This window comes from Hermetia illucens, chromosome 4 (genome assembly GCF_905115235.1).
Source record: "Hermetia illucens chromosome 4, iHerIll2.2.curated.20191125, whole genome shotgun sequence".
Lineage (NCBI taxonomy): Eukaryota > Metazoa > Arthropoda > Insecta > Diptera > Stratiomyidae > Hermetia > Hermetia illucens.
In genome coordinates this window covers 119,103,999-119,127,210 of record NC_051852.1, presented here as the reverse complement: position 1 = coordinate 119,127,210, position 23,212 = coordinate 119,103,999, and the positions used below count along the sequence as shown (strand labels likewise).

General features: G+C 40.2%; 2 protein-coding genes across 2 annotated transcripts; one reads left to right on the top strand and one right to left on the bottom strand.

The window, feature by feature from the left end:
* Positions 1–8,941: 8,941 nt before the first annotated feature.
* LOC119655192 (eukaryotic translation initiation factor 2-alpha kinase 1-like) lies at positions 8,942–21,007 on the bottom strand. The gene is made up of 5 exons (XM_038060961.1): positions 20,784–21,007; positions 10,856–11,305; positions 9,897–10,780; positions 9,646–9,791; positions 8,942–9,475 (listed from the first exon to the last, which is right to left on the bottom strand). The coding sequence occupies exons 1-5, from the start codon at positions 20,854–20,856 to the stop codon at positions 9,139–9,141; spliced, it is 1,890 nt and encodes a 629-aa protein (XP_037916889.1). The 5' UTR covers positions 20,857–21,007; the 3' UTR covers positions 8,942–9,138.
* A 51-nt stretch (positions 21,008–21,058) lies between these two features.
* LOC119655193 (39S ribosomal protein L43, mitochondrial) lies at positions 21,059–22,033 on the top strand. Its single transcript, XM_038060962.1, has 3 exons — positions 21,059–21,310; positions 21,368–21,474; positions 21,636–22,033. Exons 1-3 carry the CDS (start codon positions 21,174–21,176, stop codon positions 21,953–21,955), a joined length of 564 nt encoding a protein of 187 aa, XP_037916890.1. The 5' UTR covers positions 21,059–21,173; the 3' UTR covers positions 21,956–22,033.
* The last annotated feature ends 1,179 nt before the right edge of the window (positions 22,034–23,212 follow it).

Genomic DNA, 23,212 nt, shown 5'->3' with positions numbered 1-23,212 from the left:
TGATTTTTTCACCATATGTTTATTGATATCTCTAGTATATGTGGGTTCAGCTTGATATCGTAGCCAGTTTTCAGAATACATGTCAATTTATGCACCCATCTCCAAAAAAAGGTGTTTTTCTGCTGCCACGCTTGAGGGCGCTGTGTTCATCTGAGGAAGAAAAACTAAATGGCGTTTTAATGTGGACAATATTCCACGGTCCGCAAACTAGGATAATTAGAAGATATTAAAAGGTGAATTTTTGGTAGGCTTTTAAACTTTTTTTATGAATTAAAAAAAACGACCCGTCCGATTGCAATTATCCTAGAATTCGTGAAAATTTCAAAGAATTTGGTTGGATAGATTTTGGCAGCCGATTTTCAAGATGCAGTTTCGAAAAAAAACGCATTTGAAAATTTAAATGTGATTATCAACAGTAAAATTTTAACTCACCATTAATCTGCTATACCTGGTCCATAGAGAGCACCCTCCGTTTCTTCAAAAAGGTCTTGTAAGGCCGATTGTTGATCTCTGGTTTCAATTTTGGCTCTTTTAGCGAGGTCAGTCCATCGTCGTTCGGACCGCCAAATTCGCGCTTCATTACGACGGTCGGCATAAACCTGACATATGTGACCAACTTGACATCCCATTGTCACTAGGATTTTGAGAATGCTATTGAATCCTTCATTGAAAATAATTACAGCCAGAAAAGTGGCTATTTCTACGACCTTGGCCCTAGAATGGCAGTGTTTAGGAGCGAAAGTCCAGATCAATGCATTTAACGACTCATTGTTATTCTGGGTCTCTGCTCCTAAACATCTGTTCAAGAGATCATCGCGTGACAAATCTTCATAGATTGGTTTGATGATTGTTTGAACTTTTTCAGTCAAAGGCGCCTTCTCGTGGTGGAAATTATCCAGTTCTCCTTTAGCTTCTGCTTTGCGCATTTACACCAACTGAACTCGCCTGCTGGACAATTTTGATGCTGAGGATTTTCGTCTGCAGAACATTTATGGAAGAAAGTTGCCCAAATTTCTTGCTTCATTCCTTCTATAGAATTTGCGTGTCGACGAATAGCTAGCCCAAAAAATGTAGTGGGGTCGTTAATAACCTTATCAGTAATTGAAATAATAAAAACTTGTTGTTTCTTTTTCGTTGGTTTTTCGGGAACCACTTGTTCCCTTCATCAGTGCAAACGATAACCTTGTTATGGAAAAGTTGACTGGTGGAAACTATTTCGAACTAAGGAATGACCCGCTACCAGGCTCTATAAAAAGAGTAGAGAAGGCCCTCAAAGAATGCTCTCTAGTGGTTGGTAATCCCACCAGGCTGCGGATGCCAAACCCCTCGTTACCTACAATTAGATGCCAACCAAAAATTCATAAACCAGGCAATGAGATGAGGGAGATCATTGCAGATTCAAACTCCCCTACGTACTATATCGCTAAATGGTTGGTCGATGAATGCCAAAAATTGGGATCCATTAACGGAAACCAATCCGTAAAAAACTCGAAAGAATTGATTGATAGATTGAGTGCAGTGGGGGCTTTGGCGGATAATGAACGACTAGTGTCATTTGACGTCAAAGCTCTATTCCCAAGCACGCCTGTAAAAGAAGCCATAGCAAAATTTGAAGAGTGGCTATTACGGTTTGGCTCGACCCCAGAATGGAGGAAAAAGGCTAAACAATATGCGAGGTTGGCTTCCCTCTGCATGAGTGAGAACTATTTCACATTCAGGGGTAAATATTTCAAAACGACCTCAGGTGTAGCGATGGGCAATCCCCTCTCCCCACTCCTTAGTGAAATTTTCATGGCATCACTAGAGGAAAAAATGGAGGAGGATGGATTATTGCCAAATAAATGGTTCAGGTACGTGGACGACATTTTGGCAGTGATCCCGGACACAAATATCCAAAATATGCTGGATAAAATCAACACGCTGCACCCTAAAATAACCTTCAGCCACGAGATTGAAGCAAATAATCAATTGGCTTTCCTAGATTTGGCAATCAAACGTCAAAACGGACAAGTTACCTTTTCTATTTTCAGGAAACCGACCAGCACTCAACGCACAATCCCGGCCACTTCGTTTTACAGCTACCAACATAAAATGGCTGCTTATGGCACCATGATCCACCGCCTCTTAACAATTCCGCTCACTGAGGAAGACTACCGGAGCGAAAAACTCTATATCTTGGACACGGCTATGAAGAACGGGTACCCCAGCGCCACCATAGAAACAATGATTAAGAAACACACCCGAAGGTTAGAACGTAGTAATCTTACTACACTCTATAGCCAACAATTAACCTTAACTGCTCAGAAAAGATCAAGTGTCACCTTCTCAAACTTGTCCAAACACATACAAAGGACATTGAAAAGGTTTGACATACAGCTGGTAGGATCAAGCCGTATCTACCAGCTAAAAACCCAGCTGGCGGGGGAAAAAGATCCAAAAACGGTGGAAGAGATGAGCGGCATCTATAAAATCGCCTGCTCGGATTGCCCGAAGGTGTATATCGGGCAGACAAAAAGATTGGCAACCACTAGATTTAGGGAGCACATGAAAGAGGCAGAGCTGGCTGTAAAGCACTCCCGAAAACCCACTAAATCTATGGTGGCAAAACATATGGTTGAATGCGGCCATAAAGTAAGCGCTGACGACTTGAAAGTCCTAAAGCAAGTAAGAAAGACTAACCAGCTGGATGCTTACGAAAGCTGGTTCATCAACAAACAACCGGTTGACACTAGGTTGAACTCAGATTTGGGTAACTGCTATTCCCCATTGTTTAGAAAACTCTTAAAGTAAAATAATCTCGTCTTGTTTTAGGATTGATAAATTAGCTATTAGGAAGTGAATTAAATATTTATTTCTTTTTCAGGACCTAGATATAAGTTTTAAGATAAATTAGCTATTAGGTAGTTAAATTAAATATTTATTTTCTTTTTCAGGACCTAGATATAAGTTTTTAGTCATAATTATAATATCATAGTATAGAATAGTATAAATAGAACCTTAATGTGTACAGATGAGCAAACTTGTTTGCACTGATGAAGGGAACAAGTGGTTCCCGAAATATCGGTATTTGCAAGAATAAATACCCACATCAACGAAAAAGAAACAACAAGTTTTTATTATTTCAATTAATTAATCGTTGGAAACACCGCATAATTTCACTCTGCTTATCAGTAAGTTTTCCAGCCCTTTTACCACCAATGCCTTTGTTATTCTTCTTCGCATTTCTAAGCCGCGTTCCCATTCTTTTCTCGACATGTCCTACGCATTCCTTTTTTGCTACTACGTATATATTATATATATATATATATATATATATATATATATATATATATATATATATTGTCCGAACTGGATATATATATACATATTGTCCGAATTGGAACATCCATGTTCATGCTTGCTAAAAGTTTCTTTGCTGATATTGATGCGAAGTCCTTTTTCTTCTCTGATAAGTATCGATTCCCATGAAATACTCGTTTTTTAGTGCGAGCATGACGTTGAACGTTAAAGCGATCTCCCTTCGTACGATCCAATTAAAAAAATCACTGAACACACAAAGAGCACAATATTTACAACAAAATATAACTGAGTATAGCTTGAAAGCCTTTCAGTGCTCACTCTAGACTGGATTATCTTTTTATTCCAAACAGCAAATAAGTTTAGACAATTGATTGGTTTTCCATTTTTCTATATTTATACCTGTGGTCGAATTTATAAGGCTCAGGTAAAAAAAGATTCGATGCTCTTTCTCATCGAGTACTCTAGCCGCGGTTGCAAACGGCTTGCCTGTTTTACACTGTAATTTCTGAACAACTCGGAATATCGGAAAATCCCTTTGCCCACATATTCTCCACTATATATAGATACAATTCATGCAAAAAAATCGATTTCTCCAACCCGACACACACGGGATGACCCCCTTAAATGACAACTTAATTTCAAATCTTTTCAAGGCATTGAGTGGTTTTACGATAGTGATCGTCTATTTTCTCTTCTTCTTCAATCGGGAAACTTTTCGTTGAGGTTCTTTCTGTTTCCAAAATTGTGGAAGTTGATTAAGTTCCATTGTACTCATTGCAATCGCTTGAATGATTTCACACTAATGGAATAGTTAGGACCAACCAGCTCATCAGTACTGTAATGGATGTGATTGATCGTCGTTAAGGATAATAATATATTAAGCCGTTGGTACTTACAGTTTTATTTGACCCCTTTTCTTTGATTGGAATTGAGAATTGTAGTCTTGTTTAATTCCCGATAGCTTTGCTGTTTCCTCAGTTATGGAAAGACTTTGGAAGCCTCGGTTCAATATTGTTTGAAATTGTATGTACTGTTTATGTATATTTCTGTGCCAATACTGTCAATTATTACTTGCAGGGGTATGCTGCAAACATGATTCGCATATATTGTAACTATCTTGTAGAAGTTGCTGTGCGCAGTTGGAGTCAGCCATAATCAGGTTAAACCCGTTTAATCCTCCTCCAAGCGATGAGCGAAGGGACTGCAATTTCCAGATAGTTTTTAATTGCGAGTTTTTATGAACAAGCGCTCGAAAAAGTTTATGGAAGACTTCCCACTTCAGATAGTCATCCTCAAATTTTGCAATTTCAATTCGACGTATGGAGTCAGGTGATTGAGCAAGTCTTTTTAGGAGATCGGTCCTTTTTTTTAAATTCTCCGATAGCTTCTCTGAGCCTTGTCATTAGGTCCAATGCTGCCTCATGAGACGCAATGTATTGTTACGTCGATATAATTTTCCTGATCGCTTTCGAGGTTTGGATATTCAAATTTGAGTCGTCAAGCCTTGACCACGGAACGGAAATTTATCGTTATGGCTGAATTGCTCTGCTTTGCCACGCTACATGGCTGGGGAATTTTGTTCTTGACAGGGAAAAAAGAGGAGGGATTGGGGGAGTATGTCGACGCGATTCGAGGCAAGAGACATGTGCCTTTGTTTCGAGACAACAACGATCAAATGGCTCAAAATTACAAATTTGACCCTTTTTCCACTGCTCGTTTTCGCGAGTATAATTTTCCTTGAAGACACGGAACGTCTTCGCATCGTCTTTCGTGATTAACGCGAGGAATCGTGAGAACGGAGGGAAAACCTTTTTTTTTTGGTTTTCGTTCAAAAATCTTCATGGTATGGGAAAGTCCGATCCGATTACTTTCCCATACTATGAAGATTTTTGAACGCATTCTTGACAACTGTATTCGCGAAATCGTTGAAATAACCGTGAATCAAGCCGGATTTGTCAAAAACTGCGGAACTATTGACGCATTACACGCTGCGCGGTTACTCGTGGAGAAACAACGTGAGAAGCATCGCCCTCTTTACATTGCATTTATGGATCTAGAGAAAGCGTTTGACAGTGTGCCACACGAACTCATCTGGTATGCTTTACGACAACACTTAGTGCCAGAAGAACTCGTGCGCTGGGTTCAATTGCTCTACCACGATCCGAAAAGTAAAGTTCGAAGTATAGTGGGTGTATCAAAACCGCTTCGTGTCTCTGTTGGTATTCATCAAGGAAGCGCCCTCTCACCACTCTTTGTTCTTGTTATGGACACCGTCACACGGGATATCCAACGTCCAGCGCCCTACATACTGCTTTATGCAGATGATATCCTAGCATCTGATAGCAAAAATGATCTCGAGCAATTTGTTCAAAAATGGAATGATCGCCTCATGCAACACGGTCTCAGATTGAATTTAGACGAAACTGAATTTTTGACTACCGATCCCCAAGAAACAGGCACAATCACTGTCAGCGGCAGAGGTCTGCCCTGAACTGAGCGATTTAAATATCTCAGGTGAACACTATCAGCCAATGGAGGACTGGGTTATTTTAATTGCTTTACGCATTAACGCAACCTGGATAAATTGGCGTTCCACAACTGGTGTTCTTTGTGATCGACGTATCAAGGAACGTCTCAAATCTAAACATTGCCGCAAGTCGTCCGTCATGTCAACGTCTATGGTTCTGAGTGTTGGCCAACTATAAAAGACAATGAACGGCATCTTGCGGTAATGGAGACGAAGATGCTGCGTTGGACTAGTGGCGTGACACGTTTTGATCACATCCGAAATGAGGATATCCGCGATCGTTATAGAGTTGCACCGATCGTAGAAAAATTGCGAGAGAGGCGTCTTCGATGGTATGCTGACGCAATTCGCGCTAACAAGAATTCACTTGCGAAGATTGGTCTGAACATCTAAGTCGATGGTAAACGACCAAAAGGCAGGGATTTAAAAAGCCTCGAGATTGCACCCAGATCAGGCATTCGATAGAGCCAAATGGCAAAACCGATCATGACGAGCCGACCCCGCTTGTGAACGAGACAAATGCTGAAGAAAAAGAGAGAGAGAAAATTAAGTGTTGTTTGGTGCGGTGCTGACTGGCGGAAATCGTAAATAACTTTGAGCTGCGGGTCACGCAGCAGCGACAATGAAAAGTTGCGAGCATCTTGCCTATTTGCGCGGCTAATTATTTTCGTATTTTGGCTGGCGCTCGTCTCAACACGCAAAAGCATCGTTCACTGAATCTCAAACTAACTACCGGGAATAGGTTTCGACTTTGTGTAGACAGGCGTCAGAGAGACGCGGAAAGTTTGCCAAGCGCGCAGTCGATAGAAACGTCCATGTTCCCGACTCCGGTCCACCAGACTCTTCATTGTCGGATATTGCAGCCGAAGTCCACGAGCATCGACAGGAACGAAGTTTTTTTTCACCGGATACCCGGATTATGTTTATTCCCGGGAGTCCGTGAAGTGAGGAATCATTTCATGAACGATCACCATGTGCAGGAATAGACCGACATGAGTGATCCACATTCACACCAATATTGTAACAACTAAGTTGTTCATGAAATTGCAATTGAAAGTAAATTTATATTGATATTTATCGAGAATTGAAATTTCGCTTAGTTGGCAGTTAGATTGTTAACGAAATTTTTTTTAATATTATAGAAAAAAACAACCATGGATTTCTTCCAAAATAATTTAAGTATATAAAAGTAATTATGAATTAATTGGGTTGATTTTGCTCTAACCTACCCATGAAGGCGTCAGTTCTTGCATTTATTTAAGGTCCCCCCCCTCGACTATTGACTGGGGTGGGGTTTTCTGGATTTTATCGGCGTACTTCGTTAGGTGTTAGGCTCACCACATCGAAATCCAAGATCGCTGCATTGAAGATAGAGTCAGTGTGTTAAGGACCAGCAATACTACTAACCGACTTGATAAAAAATGCTCTTGAGGAACACAGTTGGAGCCATCTCACATTTTACTATCGGATTGACTCTGACAGAGTTATTCAAATACAGTTCAATTTAGATACACGTCAATGAATATATTTACGCATACTGCGGAACACTTTCACAAACACTGGTCAGCAACAAGTTATGGCGGAACGGCTTAGAGTGTATTATCGAGCAGAGCAAGAATGGCCTTCGACAGATCGGACGGCTGCTAATGTTGAAACAAACATGGAGCAACGGCCCAGCAGTATATGCTTCGTCAGGATCGGACGTGAGACCAAAGTGAACATCTTAGAAAGATTCTCATTCTTCACAAGATTCTTACGTGTCGTGGCAAAAAACAAGTCGGGAAACCGCAAGCTGGAAGGTATGAAAGGTTTTGTATATTTCTTTTATAAAGACATTTGAGTGTGAATTTGTCCCATAAGTAAGTAACACGTAATATACGCATATATTATGTGAGAATATTCACTTTCGGGTTGTATTGACATTCAAAATCTTGGATTTTGCAAAGTGACAACTTTGACTTATTATAACTTTGTTAGTAATAGTGCGATTTCCACTAAACGCGGTAGGATCAAGCTCTATATTATAGCCTACATTGCTGTGATGCTAGGATGAACTTAAGAGGGGTTCTGCAGCCAATTACTGAAAATTATAGTAATATACTATTATTAACTTTATGTGAGGGGATATCGGTTTGGAAAGTATTTCGGAGCCTAGCCACCATATAGTGGCAGCCTCTTGATTTTTTTTTTCAGATTTTGCGGTTGGGCAGTTTCTGAGAATGGCCCCGTTAAATAAATGATCACTTTCGACCCTCCGAGCTCCCCGCCTTTCCAAATAATGTGAAAACCAAGACTAGCTACCGAAAGTACTAACCAAGACCTTTCATTTGATACCCCACATGACTATATTTGGTGAAAAAAAATGTACACCCCTGTTTTGCATGTATGGGGACCTCCCCTTAAATTCGACGTAAAAGGATGTAACTCTGTATGCGTGAGCGTTCACAATTCCCATCTTTCCACCAAATTTGGTGTCAATCGTTGCTATAGTCTCCGAGAAAAATGCGTACGACAGACAGACAGTAAATCGATTTTAATAAGGTTTTGTTTTACACAAAATCTTAAAAACTAACAACACCCTCCTTTACATGAATGGAACTGATAGATTCGAAGACCTTGTGCCTAGGGTTAGCACAACAGTAAGCATTTCTAATGGAAGCGCTCATCCCAGCAATTAAAAGGTTTATCACGGCAAAAGGGATGGGCGACGTGTTGTTAAGTGACAATGGAAAATGATAAACTGCTAAACAGATGATTTAGGAGGCACAAGAGGCACTTGCGACGAATAACATAGCGGGAAATTCCCGCCACAGGGAAGTCTACATTTTGGATTGATGTTGGAAGCAGTCATGAAGTCCATGAAATGACACTTAACGGAAATGATCGGCATTCATCTAATGAACATGTTGGGAATGTAGATAAATCGAAGCCTCTCTCAAGATCACGGACATTCGTTTACACTGCTGCGCACGATCTTAATACCCTAACACGTGCACATTTCCTCACTGGCAAACGCCTTATCAAACTACCTGATCGAAACTCATAGCATAACGTGGGCGATTGATTTAAGTCAGTAACTCATTACTTGATTGGAGAATTTCCCAATAAAACACATTTTCACTTTTTCTCAACCGAAATTTACTTAGAAATAATGAAATTTTAGTCCATAAAAGAAACTGAAATGTTGTTCACTGCGGTGCATTGTGTGTTTATAAATAAAACTTAAAAAGAATTGCGTAAATGGTGGTGAAATTCGAATGACCCGAAAAAGAAAACTAATGAAAATGATGTCTAAATTTGCATGAACAGTCTCAACATTTTAGGTTTACCATTTGATATTGCAACAATTGTGTCCGTAGCAATGCAATTTCATTGTCTTTTTCCGCAACAGAGGTTTTCAATTCGAGAATTTCCTTGTTTTGCTCATCCACCTGCCTCTGCAAGTCATGCATTTTACTACTAATGGTTTCTGTATTTTCACGAAGTACATTAATTTCATTGTAAAGTTCCGTAACCTTTTTATCGTTCCTTGTAGGCCGATTACTTTCAGATGCTCGGAATGCACGCACATTTTGTTCCAGATTAATTTTGCGGAAAACTTCCATAAGGTCTTTTGTTGTAGGACGAATCCGCTCATGACTCAGTAGACTGTAGGGGAAAGACAATTGGATGTTCAGTATTTTATTTGAAATGTGATAACGGAAGAGGGGGAAGGAAGGTAGCAATGGAGAACAAAAAGGGTATTGAGATGAATATAACTAACAAAATATTTTAAATAGTCACGAAGAATGCAAATATTTGCGTCCTCTTATCCTCACCTTTGTATTAGTTTTGATGATCTCTTGTTCAAAATGGTAGGCAAAATACCTTTGCGCGCATTTTCAATTGTCCGCACACGCTCCATATCCGTGCCAAATTTTATTAAAAGTTCTATAAGTACCACTCCTAAACTGTAGATATCGCTCTGGAAACGATAGAAGGATAATTTGATTTGAGATCCCATAATGTCAACTAACGAGAAGGACGCAATCGAGCAAATAAATTTGTTTCTGATAATGCTTTAACATACCTTCGGGTTACATTCTCCTTCTAGCTGTTCTGGTGCTGCATATAGTGGTGTGCCCAGTACCATTCCCTGATGTCCATTTTGAAGCGGACAGGCCAGGCCAAAATCTCCAAGCTGAGCTATCAACCGCCCATCACTCTCCATCTCAAGAAATATGTTGCTTGGTTTTATGTCGTGATGAATGATATTTCTGGAGTGTATATAATTCAATCCTGATAGTAGTTGGTAGAACAAGTCGTAAACAATATCTAAATGGCAGATGTCGGTACGTTTTTTAAAGAATTCACAGTAGTACTCTTCCATGGAATCACGAGCATTTCGATCATCCAACCATTGTCGAAGCGTTATTTGGCACAAAGACATTTGTATGTAAAGAATTGCCAATTTCTGCTTTTTCCTTGTGGTCTCTTCTATTGAATTGCTTTCATATTTACACATTACTTGGTGGCATGAACTTGTTGTAAAATCATTATCATTCGTAAGTTCATGCGAATGTTCAACGGTAAGCTCATGCGAGTGTTCAAACTGGATAAAACTTGATGAGTCGTCTATTGTTGATCGATGGATTGTTGGACGCCGTAAACTCGAGTAGCTCGAGTCACTATTGGAGGAATTCGTTCTTGTGGATGTCGAATTATTTGTGTCAAATTCACTAAAATCATGGCCCTCAGATTCGATCATGTTAAAACGATTCTTATCAATGACATATGGTTCTAACCAAGCAGCTTTATACTGAACTACGTTGGGATGATTTAGGCTAGCGATGGTTTTCACTTCGGCCAAATGGCAAAGCTTGATAGTGGTTGAATGAATTTTTATTTGCTTAATGGCGTATTCAATACAGTCGAGTTTGTGTCGAGCTTTGAAAACCTTTCCGAATCCACCTCCTGTAAGATGGAAATAAATCAGTGTCCCAACTCCATTCATAGGTTTTTGTTAACCAGAATGGTTCCATTACATACCTGCAATGAATTCCACCTCATCAAATTCTCGATGATACCGCGACCAACATGTTTCAATTGGATAAGAATTGCCCGCTATCATGGTTGGCAAAGAAGTGGGAATTTCATGTCCGCCGACAGCGCGAATTATTTTATAGATTTGCATTTGATATTCACTGCGCATTTCTTCGAACTCTTTCATTGAATACGAGTCATCGATGAGGTTTATCTTAGCCAATTGCTCGCATATTGCATGGTATGACTGATTGGATACCTGTGGATCATTTTCGAGGCAAACGCAAAGCAAGTGAACGAGGCTCTCGATGAGGAGACTAGTTGATGTTGTGGGTTTGCCAGCTGTTAACTCGCTTATATTTTTTTGATCCGTGTAGCGCGGTGATGATGGTGTGCCATCGCCACTGCCATCTTGACTGCGTACAGATATTGTTGGTGCATCATGTAAGCTCAAATCTGAAATGATATATGTATGAGTATCAGAATCATAGAGCAGTAAGTCTGACAAAGTGACGAAGTTAATATAGATGAACGGATGCGATACATACGAGAACAAAAAATTATTGTCGGAGCATCTAAGGCTCATCAATCTCTAATACCAACAATTAGGTTAATAAATAAATAAATAATAAATTGAAAGTTCGTGAGAAGCAACGCTTCTATCATAAGTTAAATTAGAAAGAAAGAGGTCTGTGTCAACTTGTTTAAAGCCGAGACCAGCATACACAGGCGGTTAAATGGTGGGACTACTTTCGAGTAGATTTCACCGGAAGAGCTCGGATTTCGAATCCCATTTGTCAATACCACAGAGAGGCAATCAAACGAATGAAATCGGGGAATGCAACAGGAGCTGACGTCATCGTAACTAAACTTTGGAAAGTGCAATTTCTACCTCCACGAGCTGACTCATTGAGTTCTTTTATCGCGTTATTGCAGAATGTTGAAATCGCCGCTTAATTTGATTGCTCACCCACATTATGAACATATTCTTGAAAATCGCATTCGTGACGCCGTTGAAATTACAGTGAACGAACCGGGCTTGTCAAGAACTGTGCAACTACTGAAACGATACACGTTGCGCGGTTACTCCTGAAAAAAAAAACACCAAGAGAAGCATCGCCCTCTCTATATTGCATTACGATTGTAATCATGTAATCGTGAGTTCGTCAATTACTGTAATCATAATTACGCAATCATATGAAATCACCGTAATTAGAGTCATGTTCAGTGGTGGATTGGTCGATTAGTTGCAATCGGTAGAGGTATGCTTCGGTTGTTGGTTGAAATTGTACTTTCGAAAGTTGTACAAATTCAAGACAAGGCTTTGTGGTGCAAAACAAACGCTTTTCGGCTGAATTCCTGTAAGTCAATCTGTTTGCCCCTGACACATAATTTAATTGTGGCTATTGTCACAAAGTCTTAACGCTACCAAAGAAAGCAGTTTTATCCAATAATTTGATTTGAGGGCTGGGTACACTGTTATAAATAGGCGCTGCCACCCGAAGCCAGGCGGGCTGCTCGGCAGCTTGGTATCGGCACTAGGTAGTCGTTCGACTAAGCTCAGTCAGATTCGAAGGTTATATATGCTGTGCTTTGCTATATGTTCGACGCGAAGCGACTGCTCAGTTACTAATACATGCTCCCGGTTGAGCATGCACAAAGGACTCCGCTTTGATTCGAGTGATTTGGTTGGTGTTTTACTATGGGATGTGTTCTGGGCAAGAATATTGCAGCGGTAACTTTATGGTCTTTTCTTGTCATTTATTTCTATATAGAAACAAGGACAATCATAATCATATTTTCCGTTTTTTTGATGAACTTTTACCATTTTCCAATAAGCTTTATAGTTCCCACCTCATGTATAGAAGGACTTATCTTTACTGGCGAAAAAATGAAGAAGGTGCTGATTAACCGCCTCATCTGAGTTTAATGTTAGTCTATTAAAGGAGTTTTAAGCGAAACAATTAGATCTGATAGGTAAGGCGACACAATTCACTCAAGCTCCAATAATTTTTGAAAGGTCGCCGAAGATGTGGGTGGTCTCGCGTTATTGTGATAGAACACAACTTCCTTACGCACTCTGACCGTTTCTGGGTGAAAGATGCGTTCAAACTGTTCAATTACCGACAATATGCTTGCGAATTCGTTCGGCTCCTTAATTGGGGCTCTGAAAACATTACACCCTTCGAATATCATCCTTATTTGACGAAGGTCTGTTTTTGAAGTCGTTTGATGCGGTAGCAGCCTAGACCGTTTACTTTGTTCATTGTTTTAAACGATCCGTTTCTTATCACCAGCTATCATCCTCTCAAGAAAGGATAATTTTCTTTTCGTAACGTCTGCGATGCGCCGTCAAGTAAACTGAATTCATGAGTAATCCAAATACAGAACTTGTCTCTAGGTATCTTTGTCATCCTTCCTTAATATCAAAATTCCCAGTGTGGAGTTTCTTAAATCAGTTTCGACACTGAATTTCTTCTTTGAAAAATTGTCACTGTAAATGTCACACAATGGGCTTCATTCGTATCCTCCACATCATGGAACTAAAAAATCAAAATATGGTGAGAATGCACAATTTAGTTTTCCATTTTCATTTCATTTTTTCTAAAGAACGGAGCTTAAACAGTCAACCGTCACAAGACATATAACATATGGCGCCAAACTATACTAACCTGTTGCAAAAAAACAATTACTTTTTTTTGGAACAGTTACACATTATCAAGTGCAAACCATGAAAAGCACCATATTCGATTATCGTGAAAACTATTATTAACATACTAAAAGGGAAGGGAAAATTATCTATCCGCAGAAACAGTATTTTAAAGGATTTCCTTCCAACAGAAGCCGGAAATACCATGTATCCAAAAGCGCTCCGGTAACATAAATAGAATTGTTCACATTACAAAGGCACCCCAACTTTATTAAGAACTGTGGAACTACTGACACTACGCTGTACGATTACTTCTTAGCAAGAAAAAATGCAGACGAGTCCAAGAGAAGAGTTTTTGACCCTCTACATGAGGATGGACAATTCTATAGCCTATATAACAACGAAATTTCTGAGCGATTCCAAGATCCAGAAGTCTGGCGTTCCTTAATAAGGTAGACATAGACCGAATACCGTTGCTGCGCCGGTGATGATGATAATTGAAGTTGATGAGAAATGACTCAGAGGCCAACCGAAACCGTTGCTAGCCCACAAATTTCTATTCCCTTAAGTCACTGTACAATAAGCAGGAATATTTTGAGTGAAATCTTAATCTTAATTAGTCATTATCTTATCGCTTTTTAGAGGATAGAAACTGTATGTTTCCTGTTCTCTTTCTGTGGAGTATAGGCTATTCACAACCTCAGTTCTCAATGAGACTTTATTTTAGTTACATTATCATCAGACTTAACCTTTGTGGAACCACCCATGGACCCTTCGAAACGCACAATTTAATTTAATTTTTTTAACTAAGAAAATTTTGAAGAGGAAAAAGTTCCTTCATAGTTGGCATATCGTGCATGTATTTTTGGGTATACGAAAACTCTGTTCAAAATGGGTGTTACGCGAGCTCACGCAACAACAACCAAAAACTCGAACTTTTTTGCGGCGATATATGAAAATCGATGAAATATGGGTCCATTATTTCACATCAATCAAAACGACCGTCATCCGAGTGGACTCCACGTGGTGAACCGACTTCAAAGCGTGCAAAGACGCACAGGTGGCTTGTAAGGCTATGACATCAGTGTTTTGCGAAGCGCATAGTATAATATTCATTAATTATCTTGAGAAGGGGAAAACCATCAACAGCGACTATTACATAGCGTTTGAAGGATGGAATCGCGGAAAAACGATCCCATTTGAAGAAAAAGAAAGTTCTGTGTCATCAGGACAATGCACCGTGTCTCAAATTAATCAAAACAAATTGGATGAAATGGGCTTCGAATTGCTTCCGCATTCACCATATTCTCTGCCGCCCAACGACTTTTTCCTGTTCTTAGACCTCAAGAGAATGCTCGCTGGAAAGAAATTTAGCGCCGATGAAGAGGTAATCGTTGAAATTGACACCTATGTTGAGAATAAAGATAAGTGATACTATAAAAATACTATCGATAAATTGTATGTATCATTGTTGGATCGTATTTTATCGAACTTTTTTTTTCTACGTTAGCCTACGACTTTTTCAGTACAAATAAAAAAATAAAATTTTGGGTGGTAACACAAGAGTTAATGCTGTGTAAATGGTGAACTTATAGCAGCGAGAAGGCACAAATTTAAACACAAACATCCACAATGATCGGGATTCGGACCCGAGGTAAGGCAATTACGAGGTTAGTACTCATCCAACTCGACCACTGCACCTGTCAATGGCACATTGATGTTAAATATTTTTTGTTCGAATTGCACAACCCTTGTCAGGAGGCCTTTTAAAGGTTTTGTGTAAACACAAAACCTTATTAAAATCGGTTTACTGTCTGTCCGTCTGTCTGTCTGTCTGTCACACGCATTTTTCTCGGAGACGGTTATAGCGATTGACGCCAAATTTGGTAGAAAGGTGGGAACTGTGAACACTCACGCATACAGTGAATTACATCCTTTTACGTCGAATTTAAGGGGGGGTTCCCATACATGCAAAAGGGGGGTGTAAAATTTTTTTTCATCAAATGTAGTCATGTGGGGTATCAAATTAAAGGTCTTGATTAGTACTTTTCAAAGCCGATCTTAGTTTTTACATTCGTTGGAAGGGTCGGGAGCGCGGGGGGTTAAAAGTGATCACTTCTTTAAGGGGGCCATTCTCAGAAACTACCAAACCGAAAAATCTGAAAAAAATCAGGAGGCTACCACTATACGGTGCCTGGGCTCCGAAATACCTTCCATGCCGATATCTGTTTAAATAAAGTTAATAATAGTATATTACTACAATTTTTTGTAATTGGTTGGAAACCCCCCTTAAGTTCACCCTAGTACCATGAAATTTTGCAGTGATATAGGCTATAATATAGAGCATGATCTTACCAAGTTTGGTGGAAATCGCACTATTACTAACAAAGTTACAATACCTCAAATTTGTTGCTTCTTTGAAAATTGAAGACTATGAATGTCAATATCACCCGATAGTGGATACTCTCACATAATATATGGATATATTACGTCTTACGGACCAAGAAATACACAAATCCTTTCGTACCTGAAGCGTCCAGCTTCCGGTTTCCCGACTTGTTTAGATTCCTGTCGGTGAACAACTTTGCGTTACTGTCACGCTTCTCAAAGCTGTTGGTGAGTGACGACGTTCTCACGTAATCGAGGAGGTCGAACAGACCCGACTGTGCAATGGAACTCATCTGAAGAGGCTCTCAACACGAAATATCACCGGAGCTTATCTGGTACTACGAGAACCGGATGGAATTCTGAAAACATATGCTCCACAAGAATTCCTGGAGGATGTACTCTCGGCTCGGTTATTTGCAGTTGACTCCCTTATGGGAGTTCCATGGCGGTTATGGCTGTGTCCGTATGTGGGCTAAACTGTAGAGTTATGTTGTACAACTTCAGGGCCACACTCCTCAGTTGCGGCAGAGATGTTAGATAGGGCTCGGTGGGTAGCAGAGGTGAGGCAGCGTCTGATGAGTTGCCTCTGCCCTGGACGAAACCATCTGTCAACTTTTTGTCTTTTTCTGCAAACATTGGGTTTTACTCAAAAAAGAGGAGTCCCAGAACTGCAAAAGAGGGAGTAAGTTGCTCTCCAAGTGGTTCGGTCCGTCACTACGTGGGTGCGGACCTAGGACTCCCAGCATCCTTAACAAAAAATATTATATATTATGCTGGTCCCAAGCCCAGGTAAAGGAGGAGGGTTTGATGAAACGTACTCTGTACTATCCTCAGAGATAAATAGAGTATAGTTGGAGTTATACCACTATGCTAAATCCTACCTGATCTCTCTTGGTGATAGGTCCCGCGACAGGTCGACCAAGATTGTTTGGATTGAGTCACAAGCCTCGGAGGAAAGCTAGGGCGTCTACATCAGTCGACGCGGCAGGACGGGCCCCGGTCCTATCGAGAAATGGGCGAGGGTTCTTGACGCATGGGCAGCATCGCGACGTTTGCAAGTTAGTCCGAACAAAACAAATACGTATCTGCACGCTAAATTTTGGTATCCTAACTGGAAAGACCGAGGAACTCGTAAGAGCCCTTTGAAAAAGGCGCTTGATATCTGCAATCTGCAAGAAACCCGATGGTCTGGTGCCAAAAGCTGCAACATTGAACGCGAAAGCGGTAAAAATGTCTATAAACTCTTCTCTTTTTTGGTAGCCCATCTCAGAAGGTTTTCGTGATGCCATTAAAGTCGAACAATTTGATGATTGGCTGATGAAGCTCACCATTATATCAACTGATCGCACTATTCCCTTCTTCACCTGCCTTCTGGAAACTTCTCGATGAAAAGACTTGTCACGTGCTTGCTGACGACTATATCATCATTGCTGGCGACCTTAATGGTCATGTGGGTGAAAAGGCGGACAGTAACAAGTGCCATGGAGGAAAGCGGTTCGGAGCGCGCAATGAGGGTGGCGAGCGTATAAACGATTTTGCGGCCACCCGTGACTTTGCATTTATGAATACATGGTTCATCAAACGATTGTCTCATCTTCTTACATTTTATAGTGGGAACGGTAAAACGCAAATCAACTATATTCATTTTATCACTGTCACTGATTGCAAAGCCGTTCCCTATGAGACCATCGCACCTCAACATTGGCCTTTGACTGCCGTATTGCGAATTAAGCCACCGATAAAACAGAGTGAGAAACGCAATAGCCCGCGGCGCATTAAATGGTGGCGATTTCGTGCGAAGAAAGAAGAAATGATTTCACTTACGCGATTACCGACCATTACGAATGTGGAAGAATCGTGTAACCAAATAAAAGACACGATCCACAAAGCGGCCTCTGAAACCCGCGGGGTCACCAAGTTGGGTAAACGGTACATCAACCGAGATACTTGGCTTTGGAACGATGATGTTGAAATGAAGGGCCGTGAAAAGAAACGCCTTTACCACAAACTTCTCGACGATAAAGCGCTGGCCAATTGGCAATTTTATAAGAATACCAATCGGGAATTAAAGAAAGCAGTCGCTGCCACCCGAGTGGACCATTACAAAAATCTTTACGATAATCTAGACACTTGGGATGGCGAGAAGCATCACCCTCTTTACATTGCATTTCTGGATCTAGAGAAAGCGTTTGACCGTGTCTCACATGAACTTATCTGGTATGCTTTACGACAATACTTAGTGCCAGAAGAACTGGTGCGCTGGGTTCAATTGCTCTACCTCGATCCGAAAAGTAAAGTTCGAAGTATGGCGGGTGTATCAAAACCGCTTCGTGTCTCTGTTGGTGTTCATCAAGGAAGCGCCCTCTCACCACTCCTCTTTGTTCTTGTTATGGACACCATCACACGGGATATCCAACGTCCAGCATCCTACACACTGCTTTATGCAGACGATGTTTTCCTAGCATCTGATAGCAAAAATGATCTCGAGCATCTTGTCCAAAAATGGAATGATCGCCTCATGCAACACGATCTCAGATTGAATTTAAACAAAACTGAATTTTTGATGACCGATCCCCAAGAAACAGGCACAATCACTGTCAGCGGCAGTGGTCTGTCCAGAACTGAGCGATTTAAATATCTCGGGTGAACACTATCAGCCAATGGAGGACTGCGTTATTTTAATTGCTTTACGCATTAACGCAACCTGGGTAAATTAGCGTTCCACACCTGGTGTTCTTTGTGATCTACGTATCAAGGAACGTCCCAAATCTAAAATTCACCGCAAGTCGTCCGTCTTGTCGACGTCTATGGTTCTGAGTGTTGGCCAACTATAAAAGACAATGAACGGCATCTTGCGGGAATGGAGACGATGTTGCGTTGGTTTAGTGGCGTGACACGTTTTGATCACATCCGAAATGAGGATATTCGCAATCGTTAAGGGGCTGCTGCAAAGGTGGTGCATGTCAAAGCTCATTTGATATAACATGTGCTTAAACCTAAGAATAATTTATAACTTACAACTAAACAAACATAACACAAAACAACGCAAAATAGTACTCCGTACTGGAAAACGGGGAAAAGGCCCCGGTGGACAGGATTGATCGACGGATTTTGGGTAAAGCGCAGTACTTTCTCTATGGTGGTAGTAATCTGAGAAAGGGCTACCTTTAACCTCAGACTTAAGGGAATCAACGGTAAGGGCCCACCGGTTGAAATAAGCGATGACCCTATTGGTTAGGAGATTGGCGGGAGAATCATTGTCGTTAGTGGAAAAGGGTGGGTGAAGAGCTGCCTGAGTTGCCGTTGGCGTAGGGAATACGTTTACGGGAGGGAGGGGAATATCGTGGAGGAAGATATTAAAAAGTTTGGGGCCTAGAATAGATCCCTGAGGGAATCCAGAATTTATCGGAAAGTCGATGGACCGAAGTCCATCGAAGCGCACGTGGCAAGTTCTGTTGGAGATGAAATCTGCGAGAATTCTGAATAAGAGGAGGGGGCAATTTGACTGAATTAGTTTGTAGAGCAATCCCTCTTTCCAAAATGAATTAAATGCCTTTTCAAGATCTAAGGCGCAGGCTACGGTGCAATGCCTGTGTGTTGATTGAGGATATGATTTTGCAGGTACAGGGTTGCCTGCTCGGTGGATCTGAGGTTTTCGAAGCCGAATTGATTAAGTGGAATGATATTGGAGTAGTGTCTATTGAGGTGACTTAGTAGGATACGTTCGAAGATTTTTCCAATATTGGAAAGAAGAGAGATAGGCCTCATATCTTTGAGATCGCCCGAGCACCTTTTCTTAGGGATAGGTATGAGGAGAGTTGATTTCAAAGATACCGGGAAGTGGCCGTTGTTCAGGCAGTTGTTGGAGGATGGCGAGACGTTCACTGATGGTAGGCGCACACTTCCTTAGAACAAAGTTAGAGATGCCATCGGGGCCCGAAGATTTTTTTTGTTGCACCGGGAGGTTGCGAGTTCGACCTCTTCTAGGGAGGTAAAGAAGGAGGCGAACGGGCCTGTTCTGACTATATAAGCCGGGCATCTGGGAGAAAAGGGGCAAAGGTAAGACCCTTCCAAGCTCAACCTTTTATCTCTGACAGTATTGGTGACCACCGAGTTCCAGATGGGGTCCGCTGGCGATTTGGCTCTGAATAATTAGCTGAAATAGTCTACGCAGGCGGATATTTTTTTCTCAGGGGAGTGACACTGGAGATTACCTATTTTTATCGGGATTTGGTTGAAGTTAATAGAAGATTTTTTTCTTCCAACCAATCGATTAATTATTGAGAAAACTTGTGGGCCAGCAGTTGATAAGTTATTTTTCGGGATAATGGTCTTTATTACATTAGCGAAGGCTAATCAATCAATCACACCATTGATGAAATCTGTTAGAATTGGTCATGAAAATTGAAGTTGACGCATATTTAATATTTAATGAATAATTTCCTTGAATCTGAAGTATATTTTTTTCCTTTTAGGATATCATACCACAGTTTTTAGTGATTCTCTGACGCTCTCTCAATTTTTAGGGTTTCTGTCTAAGATATTGGTTTGGGAGGTTAACGAACTTTATTTTAGCTTTTTATGCTTTAACCGATTCACTGACTTTAAATATATGCATACACATGTGACTGAACCAGTTATTTAGAAAACTAATTTCAGCCAAGCATAAATTGCCTGCAGTGAAAGTTTCCAATAAGAATATAATCCTTGAACTAATTAATAGGAAACTTCCAGAAAAATTTCAATTCAGAAGCTTCAGCGTATCGTGGTTTCGAATTTTTTCAAAGTAATGTCGCCCGAACCAGGTACCTCATAAACAAAACCATAAAACCACAAGCTGTCTTTTTTTTTAACACAAAAACACAAGTTACGAGAGATAAGACTATTTCAACTCACCACCATCGAATTCCGTAATCGTTTTTATATTATCCCAATTCATGTCCGCATCGCCTATGTCAATGACTTTCATACTCTTAAAATTATTCTATATTGTTTTCGTGATGTTTTTAAGTTGCACGTAATTTTCAAACTGGCTTTATTCAAAATAAATCGATGGAAAAGAAAAGTGGGAACTGAATGTTGACTTTGACTTGTTTTTATGCCGATTGATATCACGTCAAATTTCGTGGTAGGTAATGCAGTTTATTTGGAGTTTCGTTTGTCAAAATGCGACTACGGATTATTTATAGCGGTGCGATTGCCTGACGGCTCTGAGTCGATATAACCTCTCGGTGTCCTCCTTGAGTTTTTCTGCTACCAAATAAATAATCAAATAATTTATTTATTATGTCGAATAGCCACTTGTTTTTAAAGTCAGGGTTCCCAAAAGCTCCATTACAAAATGGTTTGGGAAGGTATATTGGACAACTGAAACGGGTTACGTTAAAATTCTGTAAGGAAAGCGGAGCTAGTCGTGGAATGAGGTTTGTTTTTATATCAAAACGTTATCAATGATTGCTTTCTAACATACATTATTACAGGGATTTTATTGAAAGAGAATTAGTGGATTTCGCAAAAGAAAATCCTGGTGTGGTAGTGTACGTCAAACCAAGAAGACATCGGACTCCTGTCCTAGTGGGAGAATATCGTAAGTTTCTTAGATAATAACGAATAAGCCTTTTCTGGTTATCCTGACTATCGTTCTCATGACCTTGCATAGATCTGTGTTCTTTTAATTCTTACTCATTTATTTCTGATCATTTGTATTAATTGATAAGTTTTTTAAATAAAAACTTAATTTAATTCCAGTAAACGGAACACGGGAATGGATTAATTGCCGAAATTTTACAAAAGAAGAAGTAACTAAGTGGCTAGAACTAATGCGAACACAGAGTGGTCCTTCTGGCGCATTGAGATTACGGAAAATGTGGCACACAGATGTCCCTTCAATTCAAGGACCGTGGACCCCTTTCACATTAAAGAGCCCCGAGACAAACTTGGTTGTATTCCCAAGCGAGGAACATTCTAAGCCATTATTCGTAGAAAAATCAGCTACGGAAAAACTCATAGAACTTTTCCAGAAACAAAAACTGGAAGATGGAGATTTGGATAAAAATCGAGCGAAGTGATATTGTTCGGTAAAAGTAGTGTAAATATTGTTAATGCTTTAAAAATGTAGAAAATAAAAATGAACAGAATAATTTCTAGATTTTGTTTTATTGAAAGAAAAAAATGTCTCAGCCTTCATCCTAGGAAACAATTCTGCTTGGCAAGAAATGAGCCAACTTTGCTATACTTGTTTTCTGAACGCAATAAAACTAAATCAAATGTGAACGTCTGTAAGCCTAATTGTCTGAGACGCGTTATTCCTGAAGTACAGTGAATATTTAATTATTTAAAAATCAATTTAAATAATCTTATTATTTCATTCGCGGGATTTCAATGATAAAATATCCAGTTCAAGTACCTAGCATAATTACCTAAAGAAAGAAAGTTTCACTTTATATAAGGGAATGCTTTCGGAAATGATATCTTTGGCACATACAATATCAGAAAAATTTTCGATGTGTAAGTAGGTAACATCAGCCTCGGATCACTATCTGATGGTTGCTTATGTTCGCTTGCGTGTGCTACTGCTCCCAAAGTTGGAGAGCTGCATCCCCACTAGTTCAACATTGACCGTTTTTATGTTCTAACTGTCGCTCGACAGTGAGAGTTCTATCCTGCGGACTGGACGGCAGATATACTGAATAACTCCCCGGAGAATATCGATGAGCATTGGGCAGGATATGGTAACTGCGGAGTCCTGGAAACGGATCGATTAATGGAAGGTTAAACTCGCTCGCTTGAACTCTGATACCGAGCGAATTCTTTAGAAGTTCAGCGTAGTGTGGACCGTGACAAGAGAATTTGTTATTTTGATAGTCAGGGAAGCGGAAGATACCACAGGATATAATGATATCAGAAGTGTATACTGCATCACGAAATAGCTTGCATCTGATCGCAAATCTTTTGATGGTCCTATGAAGGATGATAACGATCGTCTTCTCATCCACGATGACAAACAACTGACGAGATGGAGAGAACACTTCCACATGGTTCTCTACCGTATCATATCCTCTTATGGACGAAATGGCCAGTCAGCGTAATATGCGGATACGGACTATGCTTACAAGCAGAAGAGAAATCATTTCGATCATGAATGCACTCAAACGAATTAAAGCCACTGGGCCTGATCTCCCCGCCGAATTATTCATCGTTGCACTTGCTATTACTGCAGATCTACTATTCTCACTCGTACGGAAATCTTGGGAATCGTAGACTTTTTTCAGAGAATAATAACCGTAAAGATTCCAAAGTAGCGCGCTCGTTTTGAATGTGAAAAT